Consider the following 19,063-nt stretch of genomic DNA (forward strand, 5'->3'; position numbering starts at 1 on the left):
GAAGATGTGTATTGTAAAGGACGCCCTACACAGAGCGTGACTCATGACGTAGATTGGCCAAAAACTTTGTGGAGGAAGGGCTGCTGTCAAAGATTTCAAACATGAGAGCCAACAAAGGGATTTCGAGAATATCCTCAGTAATGAAGAATTAAAGGGGTGATAAGGAATTCTAGGTCCAATTCCCCTGCCATTTCCTCTTTCTCCATTGTAGTCTTCCCAGACGATTTCAGCTTTTTCATTTCCAATGGGACCAGTAAATGTAATCACGCTTGTAATGAGACCCTATGTGGTGAGGTGAAAAATAGCACTGGAGTAACCAACAACAAGATAAACGCTGACTGTGACAAATTAGCACTGTGTTCCAAACTTTGCCCCATGGCCTATTTTAGGTATTTCTAGCCCATGTTCAGCAAGTTATGTACTTCTAATGAAGAGATGGAAGACGATTTGATTACTGTAGGCTCCAGTGCGTGTAAACATCTATTTAATCTTTTGGCAAAATAATGCAAGTTCAAAAGCTTACCTTTCCTTGACTGTCCGATGTGTATGATGAACAGCCAGCATAACAAGGGGAGAAATATTGAATATTATTTGATCCGCACACAGGTTCATAAGTTGAGCGTAGGCAGCTGCAGTTAGCGTTGCATGGAGCTGTCAGCTCACCAATCGAACCAGTCCTGAAAGAGAGAACAGAAGTAAATTACTTTCATTTCTAGTTTCTTTTAATTTAATTATTGGTATAGCTTTATTTTTCCTCTCATCCAACTGTTTATGTTGACAATTCGCAGTGCCAAGTATGTAAGTAATAAAGTACCAACAACTGATACTGCAAGTCACCACAGAGACCATACAGAAGCTGAAGCCCACAGGGCCAGTGCCCGAATGAGGTCATGGAATTCTGAGGTGGCTCGTAATATCCTTATTACATACATTGGGAATGTTTTTTTACAGTACATGATACCTCAAACGCTGGAGTTTATGGAAGCTGTGGGTGCATTTGCCATTAATGTGCAGCGAATGTGAGAAATCAACTGTACATAAGTAAAAAATATTGCGAAGGAAAACATATTTTCAGAATATTGGCCTAATGTGTTATGAACTATGATATTTGTAATTACCAAAAATAAAATCTTTGAAGTTTTTCTCAAAAAGCTAAGTTATCTTTATATGACTATAGAGATGTTTTAGAGATGGGAACACAACATGTGGCGTGTTGCTTTTGGGGCGTAGAAGATTTTTAATTCTTTTTACACATGAGGCGCAAGTTGAATATTTCAATATATACTGTGCTTTTCTATAGTTACATTTTAGCGCACCAACTGCACACTGTACTGGATAATTGGGGATTGGTTTGAATATGAATGTAAAGAAAAGCAATTAAGAGGATAGGCAGCCCAAGGGATACTTTGGGATTTTGCATTGAATCCTCCGCCGTATGGTTTTAATGCGTTCACCTTTCTCCTTTTTCTTGGAGCATTTGTTTCCAATGCACATTACATTATTTCTTAGGTAAAATAAAAGTAAATGCAGCACTAGCAGATGGCCACTGTCACCCTGTCATCTAACTTGTTAGGTCAGACGTTAGCCAAGTCCTTTTGATTTTACAGAATGTATGTGTCAAACATACTTAAATGGGCTTTCAGCCAGTAGTCTTCATCCATTGGTCTTCTGTTGTATTATTCCTATTTTGCTTTCACCCACTACAGCATGGGTACTCACAAACTTTCTCTCGGGGGCAAAATGTATACTGTGGTTTGTGTCCGAGGGCCGCACCAGTGGGGGCGGGGTCAGTGGGGGAAGGGGTGGGGCAAGAGCAACAACAAAACAAGTGACCATGAGGTTGATCACTGGTCCCTGCAGCAGACACTTTTGTCCACTGAGCCACCAGACCCGGCATACACACATCTCTCTCTCTCGCTCTCTTTCTCTCTCTGTCTCCCTCCCTCCCTCTCTCACTCTCCCTTACTCTGTCCCCCTCCCTCTGTACCCCTCCCTCTGTCTCCCTCCCTCCCTCTGTCTCCCTTTCCCTCTCTCACTCCCTCACTCTGTCACTCCCTTTCCCTCCCTTCCTTTCTCTCCCTCCTTTTCCCTCTCTCACTCCCTCACTCTGTCTCCCTTTGCCTCTCTCACTCCCTCACTCTGTCTCCCTTTCCCTCTCTCACTCCCTCACTCTGTCTCCCTTTCCCTCCCTTACTCCCTCACTCTGTCCCTCCCTTTCCCTCCCTCACTCTGTCTCCCTTTCCCTCCCTCACTCCCTCACTCTGTCTCCCTTTCCCTCCCTCACTCCCACACTCCCTCACTGGCACTCCCTTTCCCTCCCTCACCCTCCCTTTCCCTTCCTCCCTCCCTTTCCCTCCTACCCTTTCCCTCTCTCACTCCCTTACCCGATCTCCCTTTCCCTCCCTCACTCCCTCACTGTCACTCCCTTTCCCTCCCTCACCCACCCTCCCATTCCCTTCCTCCCCCTCCCTTTCCCTCCTTCTCTCTCTTACTCCCTCACCCGGTCTCCCTTTCCCTTCCTCACTTTGTCTCCCTTTCTTTCCCTCTCCCTCTGTCATCTCACCCTGCCTCTGTGTCAGCCCGGGCTGAGACAGTTTCGGAGCACACACATACACACATAGCTGCACCGAGCGCATTAACAGGTCTTTAAAAGACCATTAGAATGTTAATGAGGCTGTGTTGTTCACCTCTTAGCGCCCCTGCAGCTCCACTTTAACTATGGCAGGAATCGCCCGGCTGGCCCCCACAGAGCAGCAGAGTCTCGGAGTCGCGCTGCTGTAACTTAGTTTGCAGACACTCTTTAAAAACAAAAAAATGAAAACACTGGTATGATGTGTACAAGGTCCGTGGGCCGCCAGGGAAGGCTTGCCGGGCCGCCAGCGGCCCGCGGGCCGTACTATGGCCTAGATGTAGGTAATTCCCATTTACAGACTCTTAAATACCGAATTTTACCGATTCGGTATTTAAGAGTCTGTAAATGGGAAGGGGGTAGATTTAGGTAATTCCGAATTCAGGAATACCGAATCTGTAAGATTCGGTATTTACTGATTCGGTAAATACCAAATCGGTATTGCCCATTGATTCCTATGGGCCTTGAAGCCCATAGGAATCAATGGGCAATACCGATTCGGTATTTACCGAATCGGTAAATACCGAATCCTGCAAGGGTGCAGGGGGTGTCACTTTGACACCCTCTAGCACCCCAAGTACAGGCTTGTGTGACATGTGGCACACATACATGCCCTAAGGGCATGTCTGTGTGTCACATGGCACAGGTGTGCATGCACAGATGTGCATGCACACCTGAATTCGGTATTTTACCACACAATAGGATTGTGTGGTAAAATACCGACTCTTAAGGGCCTGTGGCACTCTTAGGAGTGTCAGCTACATATGAATTTACCGATTCGGTAAATATACCGATTCGGTATTTTACTGAATCGGTATATTTACCGAATCGGTAAAATTACCAATTCTTAAAATAACATGCCCCTACATCTGAAAACCCTAATTCCAGTCGTAAACGACCGAAATCAGCCATTTCCGACCGGTATTAGGGCTCCTACATCTGGCCCGATGAGTACCCCTGCACTACAGCAAACAGCATGCGGCTCTGAGTCAGCCTACTTCAGTCACTGACTAATTTCACTTTGAGCGACTGCATTTTGCTGTTTCACAAAAAGTATATCCACACACATGATCTTCAGTGCCAGTGTTTTTGTTTTTGCTTTAATATTACTTTACCGTTGACTTTGTATTTAATGCCCGATGTGAAAGCAGGCCCTTTGTGCCAGTTGTTTTTGGATGTGAGCACAAGGCATTTTAACTCCAGCTTGATAAGTTTTCGCCTCTTGCTACAGTTGTAAAATCGTTTTAGAGTAGCCTTTGTTTATCAGACTGCTGCTATTTCACAGCATACCAGATTGTGTCCATGTGAAACTGTTTTCTATACAGTTACCCTCTTTTTTGTTATGCAGCCAATGAGGTGCATTTATAACTGTACTCCCCAATGTCATACTTGTATGTTTTTTAATTGAAGACTTTACTTGGTTCAAGTCACCAAGAAGACCGATAAGCATGTAAAGGAACAAGGTGAAAGAACAAGATGGTTTATAAAGCCACAGAGCTCAAATTATTGGTCTCCTGCCAATCATTTGAAAGACATAACATGGTTGCAGATATCCTCCTGAAAGCCAATGTCTTCATAGATGGGTGTGTTAGGTGGAACTAGTGGTTCTACGGGTATCCCCTGTCCCACTGGGATTGGTACCCAGCTAGCTATAAGAACAATGGAGGGGCAGGCCTAGGTATGCATTATATCTGCTTTGTGCAGGGTAGGCACCTTAAAAAGACTATTGTCCACCACCTGGGAGCAATACACTTCTAAAAGTGGCATTTCCAACATAGTCATTCAAAATCCGCCTTGACCATTAGTTTGGTTTTTAAATTCCTATTAATTTACATCCATGGTTACTGATTCTTATGGTGTTCTAATGTAACCCAGTGCAATTCTATGAGGATGCTAGCATGCCACAGTGAAAAAAGAGCAGGAAATTTAAAACTTAACTACACATGTCCTAAATTTTAAACAACATGCACACGGCCCTATAGACACAAGTATTAAAGGTTTAGGTCTGGTTTATTTTGCCAGGTCAAATTTAAAGTTTTAAAACTGCACACTGAGGCTGCAAGTGCATGCCTGAAGGCACACTTGCATTGTCACTTTTGCGGTGGCACAATAGGTGCTGGAGCCACTAAAACCATTTCAAGTTCAAGTACATTTTTATTATGTGATTAATTAAAATCATTACAATATCCCCCTGAAACAGATAAAAAGGATTACTTATGCAATAACGTTACAATCCTGTATTAAAATGCACATCATTTTAACACGATGCCATTGTTGAGGTAGTTAGAAAAATACTTTTCGTTAAAATTCATATGTAAAGGTTCTTACTTTGACAACATTCTCAATAGGGGCTAAAAAATATATATACGTAAGTCGAAACGCGTTGCTGTGCAGTCTTTGTAAGAATAAATTACCTGCAAAGCCACTCAAGGCGTCCGTGAGTTCTTTCCGATTTGGAAAATGCTGTTGGCGATACTTTACAGGGCTACCGGTGCCCTGATCACGGACCGCCCTGTGAGACGGCCTCTTTCATCACCGGAGCTGTTTTTCCCATATATATATATATATATATATATATATATATATATATATATATATATATATATATATATATATATATATATATATATATATATATATATATATATATTTTTTTTCCCTCAGAACAGCAGATTTAATGGTATGTAAACTCCTTAAAGAAGATGATAAAGTCAGTGGGGGAAATTACAGTCAATGCTCGACTATAATTTCCTGAGCTGTATTTTTTATTTGGGAGCTGCGGTGGGAGGATCTTATTATGAGTCAGCATTCTGTCCACTTGTTAATCTGAGGATTCAGCTTTTGCGTGGTTGCATAGATCCAGCTTATATTGTTAGTTCTCCATCATCTTGCCGTAAAAGTCTGCTAACTTTTTTCATGTATTTAACCCCCCGGCAAGCCAGGATGTTGGACGTGCCCTCTAACCAGCATATCACCACTTGTCTGCTTGAGCGAATGTTCAGATCGGTAAAAATTAATTACAGGTGCTGTCTCCTCTGGTCCAAGACGGCTGGACAGGCACATAATAGGTCGGTTAAGGATTCTTGTTTAAAGCCACAGAGTCGACAGGTCTCTGATTTAAAGGCCTTTTTCCACGATGGGTACAAGTCCTTTGAGTCGTGCACACCCAATCGGAAGTATATAAAGCTCTTTTTTAGCTGTGAGCTGAAGTGGGCAGATAAATATGCTTGTGGCCTTAAAGATCTGTAGGAGTATATGACTGTCCACCCATGCCGGCGCTTGGTGTTTGCCTTTTTGTCGGCCAACAAGGATTTATTTTTTGCTGCGATGTTTACTATTTTGCCAAAGCTTGCTCTGTCTTCCCCGTTTCCCATGCTGTTTGTAGTTCCAGCTCGGCCAGAGATGCTCTCAAAACGCTTCCCCAGGAGTTCGGTATTTCGAGATCCGTCTGGTGCTTAATTTCATCCCAGCATAATCTGTTCAGAGTGTCCTGGTTTGAAGAGCGGAATTTATGACAGAGTTTAACAAATCCGCTCATTCCCCGGAATTTCTGGTGCTGAAGGCCGTATTCCAATCTGACCTGGGAAGGAGAGGCAGATTTTGGCAAGTCAAAGACGGCTGTATAGCTCTTCATCTGACGCTCGTTCAGTAAGAGCACTTCTTTGCCACACCAGGGAGCCAGGCCCTAGGACATACTGGGCTGGATTTGGGCGGCCATAACTTTTAACAGATGGGTGTAGTTCGGGCTGTCTACTTTTTTACGTAATAATCTATATGCATAGATTAGTGATTGAGCCTTTGCTTTTAATGCCGATTTATGTTCTTTATGAGATGTGCCCTGCCCAATTGTTACGCTCAGATATTTATATGACCTCTGCTCCTCCACTATTGCCCCTTTGGCCGTCCATTTAAACTTAGGGGCACATTATGATCGCGGTTTTCCCGCATCCTCCGGGCCGGCGGAAGCCACCGCCGGCCTGGAGGATGCCGGAAAACCGCCGCGGAGCCTCCAAAGACCCACCGCCAAATTAGGATGGCTGGTGGGTCTTGGCTTATGTCCGCCGCTTTTCCGCCGCGGTCGGCTTACAACCACGGTGGAAAAGCTCTCGGTGCCTGCAGCTTTCTGCATGTAAATGCAATGCGTGCTTTTTTACCATGGCGGCAGGTGCAGCTTGAAGCCGCACCCGCCGCAATGTTAAAAATAGAGGATGTGACCGCCAGGGTGGCGGTCACATCCTAATTGCACAGGAGGGAACGCCGAGCCTCAAGGATCGCGGACGGACTCAAGTCCGTCCGCGATCCTAATGGGCTCCTTAGTTTTTTTGTGATCCACTAAGCGGACAATTTTTATATTTTCTTTGTTTAGCTCCAGTTGTTCCTTATCCAAATAGGCTGCGAGATTATTTATTGATCTCTGTAAGCCAATGGGAGTTTGGCTCAGCAAAACAATGTCATCTGCATATTGTAAGATGGCAACTGACTCATTGGCCATTTTCGGAGGGTGAGAATCTGCTTTTTCAATATAAGGTGCAATGTCCGATAGGAACAGATTGAATAGGCTGGGAGCTAAGACGCAGCCTTGTTTCAAGCCTCTTTGCGTGTAAATACTTGCAGTTGTGCTCAACCCATCGCCCAGCTTAACTCTTGCCCAGGTATCCGTGTACAGGGAAATTATGAGTATTGAGCTTGGTAAGCCCCATGCGTTAAGTTTCTTCCAGAGATGACCCCTACTTACTCTGTCAAAGGCAGATTTGATATCCACGAAGCAAGCAAACAGCCGAGATTTCCTTTTTTGCGCTTTTTCAATTAGGAGTGTTAAGATAGCGAGGTTGGTTGTGGTGCCCATTCCTTGCCTGAATCCCGTCTGGAACTTGGGCATTATGTTATTTTTCTCCATCCAGTCTTGCAGCTGGACTAACAGGCAAGAGGCGTAAAGTTTTGCTTCTACGTCAATCAATGAGATCAGTCTATAGTTTCCTGGCTTACGGTGGTCTCCCTTTTTAAATATGGGGTGGATGATGTTCCCCTTCCAGGAAGCCGGGATGTTGGTCTGAATATAGATCTCATTGAAGAGGGGGGTGAGATGGGAGGACCAAAACTCTGGGTCGTTCTTAAAGATGGCGTTGGGGATGCCATTTGGACCAGCCGCTCTCTTGGTCTTAAGTTTTAATATAAAGCCTCTTAGTTCCTTCGCATTAGTCAGGCTATCCGGCTCGTTGCTAAATGACTCTGATCGTAATGATCTGCCTTCCGCGTGTTCCGGGGCGGAGGATGATTGTATTTATTCCTGGTCGAGATACCGCCCACAGGGCCTTCCTGCGAGACCCGTTGCTGTGTTGTTATACAGAGATTGCACGTGGGCAATCCACGTGTCTTCTCCAGTTCCGCTTCTTGTTGTAATGTTGGGCCGGTTGACAATTTGTTTATTATACCCCAAAATTCACTGCTATTGGGCTTTTTGCTAGCGGACAATAATTGCAGCCAGATGGTCCCTTTGTGCGCTATTTTCGCTTTCCTCAGGTTCCTCCTGTAGTTGCTCCTTAGTACGCACAGCTTAGATTTTTCTGTTTTATGACCCATTTTTGCTGCTTGTAACTGAAATCGCACTTCTCTTGCAATGTCTCTTTTTTGTTTTCTGAGGTCTTGGTTGAAACATGGATCGCTTCTGGTCACCATTCTTGGAGTGCGTCTCAGAGTGGCTGGGAATTTTTGGACTAATGACTGGGCCAGCTGCTCCCAGGTTTTAACACGATCGTTCTCTGCTTGAGGGCCCTGTTTGCCCAAAAAAACCCTGGCTGCCTCCTGAATAGATTGAGGTGCCACTCCCCGCCATTTTAACTTTCGAAGATTGAATTTTTCAGGGGGTTGAGTGATAGACTTAATTTTTTGTGCAAACTTTACTTTGTTTCATTATTAGGATGAGGGGAAGATGATCGCTTTCGGCTCGTAGAGTGATTTTAAATGTGTCGATTTGTGGGAGCAAGTTGTTACTGATGATGATAAAGTCTATCGTTGAAGAGACTTTTCCGCTCAAGTATGTGGCGGCCGCTGGGGTATCCCCCGGTGTGTTACCATTCAGGATTGTCAGGTCGAGAGATTCTAATTCGCTCACTAATGCTCTCGCTCCTTGAGTGACTTTTCTTTTACTTCCGAGCGGAGTACTAGCTGTGAGATTGCTATTGAAGTTGCCTGAGATAACTATTTGACAGTTCTCGTGGCTTCTCTGCATTGATTTTATTAATTTAGTTAGGATTATATATTTTCCTTTCTGCTTTTTTCTTTCCGGGTGAATATAGACATTAATTAGTAGGAGTTGCCACTTTAATTAGTCGGACCCATGTTTGCTACTTACTATGGTTGCTTGGATCCAGTTGGCCCCCGTGCCTAGTTCTTCCGTTGACCAGTTCAGTTTTTGTGTGACGAATGTTGATAGGCCCCCTCTTGGGTGCCTGAAACTGGAGAGTCTTTCTGCCAGGCAGTGATGTTCTATGAATCTTGGAATTGGGGTTGGAACCAAATTCCAGCTTTCCTGGAGCAGGATTATATCTTGTTGGATGAAGAACGATATGGTTTCGTGATCTTGCCCCATATCTTTAAATCCGTGAACATTCCATGAGCAGAGCATGATGTTGGCTGGGCATGCGACTTCCGCTTTAGGGGCCGGCCTCCTTTCTGCTATTGTGCTTTTCTTAACTTGGTCAAGGATGCTTATTATTTAGTATTTTGGACACCCAAGACCAGTCCTTGGTTTCCTGTGAGCTTCCCTTCATGTTTCTGGGGCTTTCTCTTGCGTTGTGCCTGTTCTTGATGGATGGTGCTGCGGGCGAGTTGGAACGTGCACCGCGTACACATGTGGTATAGCTGTTCCCTGGAGTGTCCACCTCTTTTGGATTTTTAAGGAGGGGATGCGGTACCTTGGGCGTTTGTGAGCCTTTAGCATGATTCCCCAGGCTCCGAACCTTGCACTCATTGAGGATATTTTGTCCACCAGGTCCTTACATGACCAGGTTGTCAGAGTCTCTTCAACTCCCATTCTTGTTGTTTGGTGGAATTCAACCGATATTAGGTCATGGTAGCGGATTCCTTTTAATTCTGGGATTTAGTTGAAAAGCCTCATTAGGTTCCCTCTGTTTAAGGTGTCTTGTCTTCCTTTGATCGAATATTCGGGGATGAATGACAATTTGAGCACTTCGAACTCCTCAGACTGAATTTGGTTGTTGTGACAGAAGGGTGCGTTTTCCTTCCTTCCGACTTCAGAATTTGTTGTTAATGGGGTGTCTCTTTCACGTCTGGATTCGCACTCCGTGGGGACAGCAGTTGTCTCCTTAGGTATCCGTTTCGGAGTTCCCGGGTTTTTAGATGCTCTTTTCCCTGTTTGCACCGGCACCTGGTCCGAGTTAAAAAGCTTACAATGTCGGGCTTTTCCCGTTATTGTAACCACGATTAGTTTAGTAAGGCTTTGAGCCTTAGTGGGTGTTGGTACCTGAAGCTTCTTCACTGGAGAAGCTTTCTGCTTTTCTAGTTCTAACACCTTATTCCTTTCTTCGTGTTGGAAATCCCACGATTGTGTGCTCGGACCTCTACTACTCCCAGGTTCTCTTTTGCCTAACATGAGCAATATTTTTTCTTGCCCCTCTACTGTGTTGGATAATTCATTTCCTCCTTGTTGCTGCACTTCCAGGATGGATTTATGGGCTGCCGTCCATTTTTAAGACTTCACGGGAATTTTGAAGTATGGGGTTTTGGATTGTACACCGCTGCTTTAAATCAGGGGACTGGGTGACTTGAGGTTGATCCACTGCGGAGAGTGCCGCCCCACACGGGACGGAGATGTTTCTTTTCCCCTGACTGGTTTTGCTGTAAATAACGGGAAGATTTTTTCCGAGACTGGGCTTGGCTGTTTATTGTTTTTAAGCCGAGCCTTTCTTGCGCGCTTTCTTTCCCATTTTGTCAGTTTGGCAACCACCGCTACTGGTTTAAAAGAGTCCTCTGGAGTGTCTGGTTAGAGATTTATTGAATCAGGTTGTACCTCGATCTCCGTTTTCTCTAATTCTTCGTTGATGTCACTGATTCCTTCTTTTATTACTTTGATGCATTCTGCTCTTTCCTCTAATTCAACACTTTTTTGGGGATTTTTCTACTGCTTGCGGTTGCAAGATTGTTTTACTGCCCCTAGGACGTCTTTTAGAATTTCGGGGAGGGTTGCCAGTTTCTCGATTATGGGACCGCAACAGCAGGTCGATAATTGTTTGTTGATGTCTCCTTGCAGATCCAAGTTTTCCCTATTTGTTTATAGGGATGTTATTAAATCTATTTAGGTGTTTACACCTGAGATGTGACTGGCAATGAGATTTACAAGGTCTATTTGAACATCCATTTTGTCCGACTGGAAGTTCAAAACGCTTATGGCTTGTTCTAGAGTGTGAATCCGGGTTTCAGCCCATTGAGTGTTGGAATGATCTTCATTGTGCTGCGCCGAGGCCTCTGGCCCGAGATCTGTCCCGCTAACAGAGGAAATAGTTATTGGTGATGAAAGATTCAGTTGTTTAAATCTTATAGAGCTATGACTGGCCTCCTCTAGTTCTGAAAGCTTAGGATCTTGTTTGCCTTGTGGGCTTAAAGGGGTAGATGAAACCAATTTGGATTTGCTTTGTGATGTTCTTTTTCTTGAAACTATATGTGGGTCCGTTCCTTGGCGTTCGTTGTCCTGACAATTAGATTCCAATATTTCTAGGATTTCCACCAAGTTTGAATCGTTTATGTTAGAAAATGATTTGCTGCACACTACTTCCTTGGGGGCTGCGTTTGCTGCGGATTTTATTAAGTTTATTTTTTCTGCCTTATGCTATTTTGTGTTTGATAGGCCCTCCATATGCTAGATACTTACAGGTATGTTTTACATGCCAATCAGGGATTAGCCAATTCTACATGTTTTTAGGGGTTTGAGCAAATACACTGGGTGCTGGATGGCAGTCCCCAAGTGTTCAAAGTCCATACACCAGCAATAAAATCTTGCAGAAAGGTGGGGTGACCATAAGCTGAAGACCTGGCTCTGTGATTAGCAATCTAGTCCCTTCATCCACCACTGCTAGACTCAGTTTTCCAATGCTTAGTGCCTGGCTACCATTATGGGTGATAGTCTGCACTCTACAAATCCACTAACATAACTAACAACATAACATAACATGCAAAAAAGGACATTTTCTTACAGTGGACCTTTACTAGTAACAGACTTTTATTGCTATGAGCATAGAACAGAGTTATGCCAAGCCAAAATAAGACTTAATGGCTTCTTGCTTGAAGACTGCCTGTCTACCCACTAGAGACCTATGGAAGAATTATGTACACTGCTTGCTTATATTTCTCTGGGACTCAAAGACTGCTCTGGGGACTAAAGAGTGTAGGTCTGCTCTGGTCCGAGAGATCAGATGGGTCCAGGTCCCTGCAAAGGGTCTTGTTTATCCTGGAATGTCTTGACTGTGACCTTGGAGTGCAGTAGGTAATTCAGACATAGGAAGCTGTGGCTGACTACATGAAAACTATTAGAGTATTTGAAACTGGACCTTTCTACTGCCTGCCATTGTAGATTTAATCTCCTATGTCTGGAGAGCACAATTCTGTGACTATAGGGAGCTAATGCGGTTACAGACAGATATCAGCATTAATTTGTGCCTGGACTTTATTACAAATTGGACATGTGAAGTGGTGTCTAGGGAACCATTCCTGTAGTTCTGAAGACATTCATCCTCCAGAACCAAAATTACATACATTTGCTTGAATATTGGTGCTTAGAAAGAATCTATCTCTACAGAATTGGAACAAGATACCAAGCTTTCCCAAAAAAGATGTGGTGTTGGTCCCTACATTTTGGAGGTTTGTCCCACTCCTAGCCTATGCTCACAATGTAAAAGCAACTGTACAGCCAGAGAAAATAAGCATTTGGCCTTGTGCATCACATTTCTGCTACAGCTCCTAGTGTTGCCTCATTGAAGATGTTTCAGTTCCAAAATAATGCTAAGGTCAAAGACAAACCTTCTGATCAGGACAAATAAACTGTTATTCAACCACTCACTCATGGGTCAGCTTTGAAGAGCCCCTACGTTCCAGCTTGCCACACTAATTTGACTTTCCTTAATTTTCCATGCACCAGTGTTGGTTTTTGAAATATCACCTGATCTTTACATCCAATTGTCTTCATGTTATGTCATTTTCATCACTAAATACTTCTTCTTTTAAGTTCCTTATTTTTCAATGATATTGCTGTTTTGGTGTGGTTGCACATGTACCACATGCATTTATCTTCAAAAAAAGCTTGAACTAAGTTACACACTCCTCACATGAACTAGTTTACCTTTTAGAAGTCAGACTGATTTTACTTTGCGGGAGCTTTGCCACATCTAACATCATGTTTGTGGCCTCTTTCTCTCACAGCTTAATGAACCAGTTTCCTACATGGTTTATGTGAAAAGAGATAGCAGTATGAGCACCCTCACCAGATTGTATCTCAGCACTACCAGCAATCTATTCATTATTAACTTCTTGTCCCTCATAGTTGAGAGATAATCTATTCAGTATTAACATTACAAACCATTCATTATTAACATTTTCATTTCTCAGATGAGAGCTAAAATGTTGTTTTCTAAACTTATTACTGCTCTTGCGTCTCCCCTTTATTTAAATGCATTAATGTTTTGCAATATGCCGTGATTCTCATATGATTATGTACATTATTGCGTCTCACAAATGCATTCACAATGTGTAAGGTCAGAATGTGCAGGTGCTAGAAGGAATCAATATCATTTGTCACTATTCTTCTGTTTCTTGAGCTCAACTTTCCAAGTTAAAGAAACATTTTAAACCTTGAAAATAAATACATTTTGAAAATGCAATAAAAAATGACGTATCTTATGAAGAATAGAGAAAAATAACATAATTATCAATTTACTCATAATGAGGTGATTTGATGATGAATGTTGAGACAGGACTGATTAATATCAGACTCAAAGAGCCACATCCAAATTCACTTAAATTTCTAAAAGACCAACTTGTCATCTTCGATTTCTCACATCCTACGCAATCATATTTAAATACCATGACCCTCATTTATGGGGATTTGGTGTAGGGAAGCACAACAGGTCAATTTGCTTTGCTGCCCTGTGCCAAATTGAAAGGGCAGTATGCACATTATTTATGCAATATGGTGATTTCTTGCACGTTCCCCCTGATCTAGCTCAATTCCAGCAGCCTAGTACCAATGCCGGCACCCTTGTACTATGGTGCAGCACACATAGAAAGAGCATAGAAAGAGGAAAAAACAAGGAATAAATATATTTTTCCTCGTTATGCCTCAGTTCTGGAAGCATAAGGATTTGGCACTTCTTAAAAGTTTACATGATTTTGTGAATCTGGGGCAGCGTCAAAATTCTTGGTTGTTGTGTTGAAACACCCACCACAATGCATATGGAACGCCTCCTGAGTGCAGAGTAAGGCAACGTAGCAATTTGCGTTGTGTTGCCTTACTAAAGATTTATGAGGCCACTCAAAGGTACGCAGGGTGGCATTGCATGACTTCGTAAATATGATTGAGAGCCCTGCATCACGCATGCACCACTCAGCGACCAGCTATATCACTTAAGTAATCACCTGCTCATTTGATTCTTCAATCATGCACTTGGTAACTCACTCACCAAGTGGCTGTTCAAAGAGTGTTGGCTCAATTTAAGAAGAATACCATAAACAAAAATTTCCTGAAGGAATTATTTCAAATTATTTATCGACTTGTGAGAATGTCATAGAAATTAACATAATTCAATAACCAACCGGAGATTATATTTATATGATCAGTGAATTTATATAAAGACATAAGATATATACCAAAATATATCCTGTTCAATCAGCATATGTAAACATCCATATGACAGTTCATGATTGGCAACAAAAACAAAAGACTGCTACTTCAATTCTTCGTATGAGCAGTAATGATTGACACTTTTGAAAATTATATATACATTATTTACCAACTATATACATTTATACAATACATAGTCTGATGGTATTCGCAAAACAGTGTCAATTCGTCGACGTTTCGGTCTCACACTTCACAATTAAACGAGACCATCATCAGGACAAACGTTGCACCATGAATCTACAGTAAAACAACATATTATAAAATTAGTAATCTCCTTATTGTGTGCATTGTACCGTCTGCCCCCACCGAATATGGTGCCAAAAAGGTGGAACACTAAGTGGCCTATATACAGTCTCTATATACATATCTAAAACTATACACTTAAACCACAGCCGCTCACAATCTATTCCAAGTGGTCCGGAAGAGTGCAATTGACCTCCATCTTGACCGAGTGAACACATCTAATAAAATAAAACTTCTTGTTTTTCAACAATACTCACATGTGAAGAGTCACAATAGTCCTGTCCTATACAGAAATAAACCGAAATACCTGTTAAGTCATGATCAGTCACCTGTACCAAACTGAGACAAACTAAAGCTCACATGCTCCAACGGAACCTTGCGCTTACCTCCTGAATCTTGTATTAGGGAGAGGCAGGTCCACACTTTTATTCGTAATCTTCAGGCATGTTCAGAACGCCTGCACGGGATCTCTGTATCATTGAAAAAACAACAACAGGTATCCCTTACTACCTATTCAACACATACGTCTAATCAATAATATTAAAAGAATTAAAAGTCTGAACTCGCATAATCCCTACCCGCCTTCCAAGAGAGCCTGCTTCACTTACTTGTTAGGGAATTAAACACCACCAAAATCTACCGCTCACTATACAAGTCGAGTGCCGAATGGCGTCTTCCTGAAACTCTATGACTGATACCATGGCAGTCACGTGATGTTCCGTGCAGCGTGGCGGCCATGTTTTGTGTCTTTATAAAGGATGCCTGACTATCTACCGCACTTGTAATACAGGTCAGGCACATTATTGTTCTGTCAATACGGCAGATTGTCATCCCGGTCAGTTTGAAATTAAACACCAGGGATTACAGTATCATGCCAACATGAAAAATATATCTAAAGATGTATCTATATATTTAGGTCAGAGTAATCAACCAAAAACTTCCCCTAGATAACAATATCCGAAACTTTATTTGCCACAGATTAAACTAGATAACCAAACACAGACAAAAAAAACGTAGAGACCAAAATCTATCTCAGGGTTGCTAATGTCTGCCATTCCACAAAGGAATTAAGTCCTCTTTCCACAGTTTTGGCTGACCATATCCATCTGTTCTCTTTTTGAGTTAACAGACGGTCCACATCACACCTTCTCTTAGTGTTTTTAACTGCCTCGAGGACAAACCACTTCATGTCGCGAGGAGAATGTTGTTTTCCTAGGTAATGTTCAACTAATGGTGCTGTTTCAACTTTACAACGTATCCTGGACTGGTGTTGCATGATGCGCTTTTTAATTTCTTGAGTGGTTTTACCTATGTAACAAAGAGAGCACGGACATTCGATACAATAGATGACATTTCTCGTCAAACAGTTGGTATGTTGTCTTAGTGTCCAATTTTCCCATTAATACAGCAGTTTTTTATAGTTAGTGTAGTCTCGCAAGCACCACAGGAACCACATGGATAGCGGCCAACCACAGGCGGCATTCCCCACATACTTTGGATTGAATTTGTAACTGGTTCTTTGTAAGCCTTTACCAAGTAATCTCTCAGGTTGCGTGCTCTTTTAAAAGCAAATCGAGGAATTGGGAGTTGTGGTTCAATTTTATGTATCAAGTGCCAGTTCTTTGTCACTATCTTCTTGATTAGGTTGGATTCAGTCCAGAATGTGGTAACACATGTAATCTGGTTATCTACCACACTTTTTATCTTTTTAGGTTCCAGTAGAGCTTGCCTGTCATAGTACCAGGCACGTTTCATTGAACGTTTAACAAGACGATACAGATAATTCCTCATTGTAAGTTTTGTTTGTAAGATTTTTGCCTCTTTGAAATAGTCCTCCCTTCTGGCGAATGTCCGTGCTCTCTTTGTTTGTCTTTTGTTGTCTGTGTCTGATTTTACAACTCTCTTTAGTACAAAGGAGGACCAGTACCTATCAAGGGGCGTCCTGGTTACTTGAATATAACGTAAAGTAAAAACTTTTTTACTCATTTTTTTTATTCAAAGCAGTAGTGAGATGTGGTCCTGATGAAAGCAGCAGGACACCTGGTTGGGTCCATAGACTGCAGAAACATGTCGACCGTTAAGATCTAAATAGTAGTTATTTGTTCTAACCTACTATGTCCTCGCACTGATTTTTAAACATTGGAAACATAGGCGGTACCTAATAAATTCTTTTCCACCTAGTTCTCCAATTTTATATTCCTCACCTTATTCACACACCTATTACTTTTTCTTTTTACGCACTGCTTTTTCAGTTATCATCTCAAGGTTACCTGTCGTACACCTTCAACACACTGGGGCATCCACTTTACAACTTTCAAGTGGTTGCAAGAATGCTCTTCTGGTGTGAGGAGGCCCAGATGATGACAAGGGCGGTACCAGACGATAACTGATGGGTACTTTCACAACATGGAGGTATCGTGTTGTGCTTGAATCACATTGGTTATGATTTACAGTTACATTTAGTTTCAAGTTGTTTGTCAGACACTGTTCAACGGATAGTGCGTGCAGACCCACAGTTACTCTTTAGGTTTTTCACTGTATGTTTATGGGGAATGTAACTGAGCATGGTCGTTAAACTTTCCCTTGGACCCACTCTCTACCGGTGTTTTTAATACCCTAACATTTCCACTCTGATGAATCAAAACTTTGTTCATTAGTGTAAAATATATCTTAATTAAGCAGGAAGAGAGTCTGTCACTGTAGGAAAATGTCCCTTTTTGGCATGATAACCCCCACTTTTTGGACTGATGCTGTTGTTCTTAAATAGTCTGTACACTTCGACTATCCTGCTCTGACCCCTGAAACATGTTGAAATTAGCTATAGTCCTAATTGCCACATTTAACTTATCTATAGGTTCCTAGTATATGGTACCCAATGTACCCAGGACCTGTAAGTCAATAGTGGATTACAGTTGGTACTGTGCCACCACTAAGGTGACAATGCAAAACCTGACTGCAGGCCTGCAACTAGTCATCTGGCTGAGCAGGATTTAAACTGAAAATACAACTTGTCAAAATATCCCATTTTGACAGGCCTACATTATTTTTTATATATTAATAAGTCACCTCTACGTAGACCTTAAATGCCCATAAGGCAGGGTGTTTGATATTTAGAAGTAGAACATAAAAAAGTTTAATCTTATACATGTCCTTCCAATTATACTGCCATAAAAGCTATTTTCATTGTAGCAGGGTAAGCTGTTCCATAGGAAAGCATTGGAAGTTAGTATTAAAATTAAATGAAGTTATGTCCACCTAGGAACCAGATCAAACTTTTATTCTTGGACTTTTTAAAATATTTATTACAAGTTTAATTCCTTGGTAAAGTAGGATTTGTCCTAAATATTCTGCAAAAGGTACTTCTAACCTGCCTAAACCCTATAGCAGCCCATTTGCCTGAGCCTCCAACTGTGAATAGCTCTTTGATGAAATGTGAATTGACTCTCAGAGCTGAGAAAAAAGGCATTGGGCATGTGGAGAGGTTGACCTTCCCTTGATGGGATGGCTTGGGGGCTGAGCGCAGCCCCTCAAATTAATTCAAAGGATGCCTACCCTGCAACTGGCAGATGTAGCACACGCTGAGCCTGCCTCCCTTTTGTCTTCCTAGCCAGCCAGACTCCAATCTTAGTGCGAAAGGAGCTGCGACCTGGTTTGAGTTACCACAGAGGAGGGAATGCTAATTTCCCTGGCCATACATCCAGGGTTGGCACAAGAACTCTAAACAGGGGAGGAAAGGTTCTAACATGTTAGATGTAGAGGGAGAGCTGCACTCTGGAGTTGTCTGCGGTAGGTCACACAGGAACAGCTTCTAATGTGGGTAGGGTTACCCCTGGAAACTTTGTCTCTTTTGATAAGAGAGGAACCAGGAATAATCCCCACCCACAAGCTAGTGCCAGACCTAAATGAGGTACCCCTAGATTTCTTTTTCTGAACCCGTGTAAGACAGAAGAAGGACTTCACCTTCTGTTAAGAACTGTGAGGGGTTGTTTATTAGCTGGACCTGTTTCCACTTGTAACCAGGAAAAGAAGTGAACTCTAAGGGTCAGTTGGCTGACCTCTTGTTAAAATACAGGGGCACAATGCAATGCTGCAAAAAGCCCACTTTCCTGAAAATTCCCAGCTGACCTTTCACAAGTGTAGGAGGGAGTTATGATCCTCAAGTACTGTTCCTAGGGTCCTGAGACATTTGCCTAATGTCAGAGTGTACTCATCCAGCCTAATTCTAAAAGTTGTGACTTAGAAACTTTCAGCAAATATTTTGCCTGGAGACCTGTCAAGTGACC

At 42.4% G+C, this 19,063-nt stretch overlaps 1 protein-coding gene across 2 annotated transcripts in view; it reads right to left on the reverse strand.

Annotated features, from left to right (window-relative positions):
- Positions 1 to 19,063, reverse strand: part of SLCO4C1 (solute carrier organic anion transporter family member 4C1) — a 662,960-nt gene that overhangs the window by 196,490 nt on the left and 447,407 nt on the right. For both annotated transcript variants that reach the window (XM_078675442.1, XM_078675443.1), the window contains one exon: positions 524 to 677. In XM_078675442.1, the coding sequence (XP_078531568.1) occupies positions 524 to 677 (154 nt within the window). The remainder of the gene's footprint in view (positions 1 to 523; positions 678 to 19,063) is intronic.

The sequence above is a fragment of the Lissotriton helveticus genome, chromosome 2_1 (assembly GCF_964261635.1).
Source record: "Lissotriton helveticus chromosome 2_1, aLisHel1.1, whole genome shotgun sequence".
Classification (NCBI taxonomy): domain Eukaryota; kingdom Metazoa; phylum Chordata; class Amphibia; order Caudata; family Salamandridae; genus Lissotriton; species Lissotriton helveticus.